This window comes from Staurois parvus, unplaced genomic scaffold (assembly GCF_062004578.1).
Source record: "Staurois parvus isolate SC_StPar_1 unplaced genomic scaffold, SC_StPar_1.0 ptg003929l, whole genome shotgun sequence".
Taxonomy (NCBI): Eukaryota; Metazoa; Chordata; class Amphibia; order Anura; family Ranidae; genus Staurois; species Staurois parvus.
This window is the reverse complement of record NW_028321724.1, coordinates 62,600-69,067: the sequence shown is the minus strand read 5'-3', so window position 1 is coordinate 69,067 and position 6,468 is coordinate 62,600. Positions and strand designations below refer to the sequence as shown.

Genomic DNA, 6,468 nt, shown 5'->3' with positions numbered 1-6,468 from the left:
TGTCCTGGACTGGTGTCATGCATGGTGTATGTATCTTGGCTAGGGTGTCGTGGTCTAATGTCATGTGTGGTCAAGGGTGTCCTGGTCTGCGTCATGTCTGGTGGTCAAGGGGTGTCTGGTCTGCGTCATGTCTGGTGGTCAAGGGTGTCCTGGTCTGGTGGGTTTCATGTGATGTGGCGCTGTAATTTGTTTTTCACTCTATATACTTCTACGTGTTTTTTGTTTTTTTTGGCCTCCAGGTCAGCCGGAGATCTTGTCCAGGATTGAGAGAGGTGAAGATCCCTGCATCAGGGCCCACCAGCTCTCCGAGGACCCCCGGAGGACGGGCAGCAATGTGCACACAGGTGAGACCAGCCATGGAGGTGGACATCTTGGGCTGGGGGTGGGAGATTTTCAGCTGCTCCCTTTGTCCTATGTACAGGTCCTCCTATGACAGGACAGCGGGGGTGTCCCTCTTCTTCTGAATTTGTGTGTATTGGGTCACATTGCTTTGTGCTCCAACTTCACATCTGTCAGCCGGGTTTGTGTCCCGGGATTTGGGTAACGACAGTCCAGTGATGGGTCAGTAACATAATACATAACACGGGTCAAGGATCGGGACAATGGGGTCATTGTCCTTACCAGAAAGTAGCTCCTTGAGGGACACAGTAGTCCTGTTGGGTTATACTGCCACCTACAGAACAAATAGTGGTTTAACTCCGCCTACTCCCAGCATTCCTCAGTTTAGAGCAAAAAGCATTACCAAGAAAAATGATTGTAGACTGGTGGGATCCTCGATGGACTTCAAGAAAACGATTTTAAAGTAAGACCAATCCCATCATCTTTCTCATTCAGTAAAGGACACAGGGATTCCGATACCATTGTGATGTCCACAACAGCCCAGCTAAGGGTGGACAACCGCAACAAAACAGCGGGGGACTGCCTACAGGTCAAAGAGCCCTCTGAAGGACTGTACACTCAAAGCTGGCATCAGATGAGGCTTGAAGATGCATCTGGTGGGACTTAGGAGAACATGGGAGCAGAAGACCAGGTGGTAGACTTGACAATGGGGGGGAAGGAGCTGCCTGAAGGACCTTACACCCAAAGCTGGCATCAGATGAGACCTGAACATGCATCTGGTGTGACTTAGGAGAACATGTGAGCAGAAGACCAGGTGGTAGACTTGACAATGGGGGGAAGGAGCTGCCTGAAGGACTGTACACTCAAAGCTGGCATCAGATGAGGCTTGAAGATGCATCTGGTGGGACTTAGGAGAACATGGGAGCAGAAGACCAGGTGGTAGACTTGACAATGGGGGGGAAGGAGCTGCCTGAAGGACCTTACACCCAAAGCTGGCATCAGATGAGACCTGAACATGCATCTGGTGTGACTTAGGAGAACATGTGAGCAGAAGACCAGGTGGTAGACTTGACAATGGGGGGAAGGAGCTGCCTGAAGGACTGTACACTCAAAGCTGGCATCAGATGAGGCTTGAAGATGCATCTGGTGGGACTTAGGAGAACATGGGAGCAGAAGACCAGGTGGTAGACTTGACAATGGGGGGAAGGAGCTGCCTGAAGGACCTTACACCCAAAGCTGGCATCAGATGAGACCTGAACATGCATCTGGTGTGACTTAGAAGAACATGTGAGCAGAAGACCAGGTGGTAGACTTGACAATGGGGGGAAGGAGCTGCCTGAAGGACCTTTACACCCAAAGCTGGCATCAGATGTGACCTGAACATGCATCTGGTGGGACTTAGGAGAACATGTGAGCAGAAGACCAGGTGATAGACTTGAAAATGGGGGAAGGAGCTGCCTGAAGGACCTTACACCCAAAGTTAGCATCAAGAAGGCTTGAACATCCACTTGGTGGAACTTAATGTGTATACAGAAGACCAGGTGGTGGACTTATTCATGTGGGAAGGAGCCCCCTGGAGGACCTTACACCCAAAGCTTGCATCAGGTGAGGCCTGAACATCCACCTGATAGGACTTAGGAGAACGTATGATCAGAAAACTAGGTAGTAGCCTTGCAAATCTGGGAAACAGTTGCTTGATGGTGAAGAGCCCAAGAATCACTTAGAGGGTGTGCCTATCCAGAATATGGTGGAACCTGATCCGTAAGAGTCTAAGTCTTTAATGATGGTTTGTTTGAATGAGGAGCAGGTTCCTCCTTACAGGACTTGGGGATGGCAGAGAGTTGGTGTTCGATAGAACCAATGGGTGTGAGGTAATCCTGCACAGCATGAACTGCATCCAGGCAATGGAGAGAGCACTTTTGATGAACCAAAGATGGGACTGCTGGAGGTGAAAGGCCAAAACCACCTTAGGAATGAAGTTCTGGGAGATCTGATGAATTTTAGCTGGACACAAGGTCAGAAGATTGATGTCCTGGTGGAGGTGAATGGACAAAACCACCTTGGGTAGGAAGTTCTGGGAGATCATATGAACTGAAGCTGTACACAAGGTCAGAAGATTGATGTCCTGGTGGAGGTGAATGGACAAAACCACCTTGGGTTGGAAGTTCAGAGAGAACTTCCAATGGATTGTAGCTGGACACAAGGTCAGAAGAATGAGGCTCTGGTTGAAGTTAAAGGCCAAGACCAACTTTGGAGAGAAGTTCTGGGCCTCAACACCACCTTGTCATTGGATGAAAGACACTCGTTCTGCAGATGGGACGGTGAGAAGAAATGCAATATTCTCATTAAGAGTGGAAAGGGGAATACCAAATGTTTTTGAAGTTCCGTGAGAACTACTCTGATCCCACAGAGACTGGGGGAAGCCACATGGAGGAGGCCCTATACAAAGATCTTCATCAAGGAATGGAAGCTAGCGGTCTGTTCTGATCCCACAGAGACTGGGGGAAGCCACATGGAGGAGGCCCTATACAAAGATCTTCATGAAGGAATGGGAAGCTAGCGGTCTGTTCTGATCCCACAGAGACTGGGGAAGCCACATGGAGGAGGCCCTATACAAAGATCTTCATCAAGGAATGGGAAGCTAGCGGTCTGTTCTGATCCCACAGAGACTGGGGAAGCCACATGGAGGAGGCCCTATACAAAGATCTTCATCAAGGAATGGAAGCTAGCGGTCTGTTCTGATCCCACAGAGACTGGGGAAGCCACATGGAGGAGGCCCTATACAAAGATCTTCATGAAGGAATGGGAAGCTAGCGGTGTATTCTGATCCCACAGAGACTGGGGAAGCCACATGGAGGAGGCCCTATACAAAGATCTTCATGAAGGAATGGGAAGCTAGCGGTCTGTTCTGATCCCACAGAGACTGGGGAAGCCACATGGAGGAGGCCCTATACAAAGATCTTCATCAAGGAATGGGAAGCTAGCGGTGTATTCTGATCCCACAGAGACTGGGGAAGCCACATGGAGGAGGCCCTATACAAAGATCTTCATGAAGGAATGGGAAGCTAGCGGTCTGTTCTGATCCCACAGAGACTGGGGAAGCCACATGGAGGAGGCCCTATACAAAGATCTTCATGAAGGAATGGGAAGCTAGCGGTGTATTCTGATCCCACAGAGACTGGGGAAGCCACATGGAGGAGGCCCTATACAAAGATCTTCATGAAGGAATGGGAAGCTAGCGGTGTATTCTGATCCCACAGAGACTGGGGAAGCCACATGGAGGAGGCCCTATACAAAGATCTTCATCAAGGAATGGGGAGCTAGCGGTCTATTGAACACGATTACCTGAACAGAGACAACCCTTGATGATGCGAAGGGCCAAATGCTGGTCCAGGCCCATATGAAAAAGATCGATTTGTCCCAAAGAGAATTTACCTGGAATGAAATTGTTTTCCCTCACATCAAGCCAAGTGTGCCTTTCAGATGTGATGGTAGAGCTGGTGGGAAGTAGATTTCCTAGACTTCAGCATCATGGAGGTTCAGTTGCCTTTTGTCTTTCAGAACCTGGACTTCAGAAGCCATGCTGTTCATGCAAACGACCCTGACCCAGGATGGCAGAGTGGCCCTGATGATCCGGAAGAGCCCTCAGGGCGTCTGCAAGGAGTTTGATCAGGTCGGAGTACCACATCCACCACATTTGCCTGGGCCAGTCTGGCACGATGGAGATCACTGAAATGCTCTCCATCATGTGAAGCAGACAAGGGAGCCATTTCCAGGGATGAAAGGTATAGATCAGGATGTACCGATCCAACGGAACCACCAGAACATTCACTGCTTTCCCTAGAGGATCTCCACGGCTCGGCTGGGGCTCTGGACCCGGAGGACGCTCCGCGGCTGGGGCTCTGGACCCGGAGGACGCTCCGCGGCTGGGGCTCTGGACCCGGAGGACGCTCCGCGGCTGGGGCTCTGGACCCGGAGGACGCTCCGCGGCTGGGGCTCTGGACCCGGAGGACGCTCCGCGGCTGGGGCTCTGGACCCGGAGGACGCTCCGCGGCTGGGGCTCTGGACCCGGAGGACGCTCCGCGGCTACACTGGGGTCTGGAAACCCGCAGAGTGCCTGGAGATCACGCTCCAGGCTGGCCCCGCCCATCCAGTTGGTCCATCCTCCAGGGACCGACTACAGACAGGCCGACCCAGATTCCTGTATATAGAGACTGGATCGGCAACAACAAACATGAACCAGCAAAGAACTTCGACTCCGGAGATGGTCACCCTCACAGGACACTAGCAAAACACCGAGGCATGCTGGGAGTAGGAGGGGCTATGCTGGGCTCCGCCTACAAGTTTTGTTTGCCATTGTCTAATCCTCCTGTAGGTGGCAATATAACCTGCTGTACTGACATACCTGTGTGTTCCGGGGTGGGTGATGTGTGCTCCGGGGTGGGTGATGTGTGCTCCGGGGTGGGGGTGGGTGATGTGTGTGGAGGGTCTCCGATGTCACCAAGGGTGGAGCGGTGCACCATTGTACATGGGTTCATTACCCCCCCCCCCCCCCTCTAGTGGCATTGCGTCATTGTACACAAGTTCATTACCGCCCCCCAGTGGAAGTGCCTCATTGTACATGGGCTTATTACCGCTCCCCCCCCCCCCCCCCCCGCAGCAGTGCGTCATTGTACACAAGTTCATTACTGCCCCCCAGTGGAAGTGCATCATTGTACATGGGCTTATTACCGCCCCCCTCCCCCCCCCCCCCCCCATTATACACAATGACCGGATGTTCTGATCTGTGCAGAGCGGAGCGATCGATCGATACTTGAAGACGACTTGGATATGGAACTACAGCTACACTGCCCGGGTATGTACCTCCAGTGTGACGGGGGATGGGGGGTGTTCCCAGCAATAACTAAATGATGGGAGTTTTTGGGGGGTATGATGGGTGATGGGACTCACTCTTGGAGTATCGAGAGGGGGGGGGGGGGTGTTGGGTGCTCACTGGGAGTATCGGGGGGGGGGGGTGTTGGGTGATGGGGGCTCACTGGGAGTATCGGGGGGGGGGGGGGTCGGGTGATGGGGGCTCACTGGGAGTATCGGGGGAGTCAGGCGACAGGGGCTCCCTAGGAGTACAGGGGGCGGATGGTTTTTTGTGTGACAGGGCTAACCCCGGGGGGGGGGGGGGGGTTCTGTTGGGTGATAGGGCTCACTGGGAATATTGGGGGGGGGGGGTTCTGTTGGGTGATGGGGCTCACCCGGGGGGGGGGTGTTGGGTGCTCGGCTCACTGGGAGTATCGGGGGAGTCAGGTGACAGGGGCTCCCTAGGAGTACAGGGGGAGGATGGTTTTTTGTGTGACAGGGCTAACCCCGGGGGGGGGGGGTTCTGTTGGGTGATGGGGCTCACTGAGAGTATCGGGGGGTTCTGTTGGGTGATGGGGCTCACCGGGGGGGGGGGGGGGGTGTTCTGTTGGGTGATGGGGCTCATGGGAGGGTGGAGGGGTTCTGTTGGTGGACGGGGCTCACTGGGAGTATCGGGGGAGGGGTTCTGTTGGGGGACAGGGCTCACTGGGAGTATCGGGGGGGGGTTCTGTTGGGTGATGGGGCTCACCTGGGGGGGGGGGGGGGTGTTCTGTTGGGTGATGGGGCTCACATGGGAGGGTGGAGGGGTTCTGTTGGGGGACGGGGCTCATTGGGAGTATTGGGGGAGGGGTTCTATTGGGGGATGCTCCCCCCGGGGTCCTCACCTCTCCCCTTCTTCTGTTGCAGAGACGTTGCTGGAGGAGGCGGAGTCTCAGCCGCAGTGGGAAATGATCGATATATTAATATTTCTGGACGAACTCTTCGAATTGTAGAAATTTATTTGTCTGTTTTGTGTTTTTGCTGCTTTTAATAAACTTTTATTTTGTAATTGGTTTGTTCCTTTTGTAGTCCCTACCCCCCCCCCCCCACACCATACACACTGCCTGCCCCGGTCCCCCCCCCCCCCATCTTCTTCATGCTGCTCCACCCAACCCCCCCGGACTGGATCCTGAATCTGGAGCTGAAAAACACTTCAATTTGGTTGTTTGTTCCTGAATGATATTTTTTTTTTTTCCATTTGAATTCCCTGAACCCCTCGCAGTGAGAGGAGTGGGGTGT

At 53.5% G+C, this 6,468-nt stretch overlaps 1 protein-coding gene across 1 annotated transcript; it reads left to right on the top strand.

Moving 5' to 3' along the window:
- Positions 1-172: 172 nt before the first annotated feature.
- On the top strand, positions 173-6,238 carry LOC149427217 (uncharacterized; the record flags this gene model as incomplete). The annotated part of the gene is made up of 3 exons (XM_089668183.1): positions 173-344; positions 5,132-5,194; positions 6,097-6,238. Coding segments are annotated over 3 exons (321 nt in total), but the record flags the coding sequence as incomplete, so codon positions are not given.
- Positions 6,239-6,468: the final 230 nt, after the last annotated feature.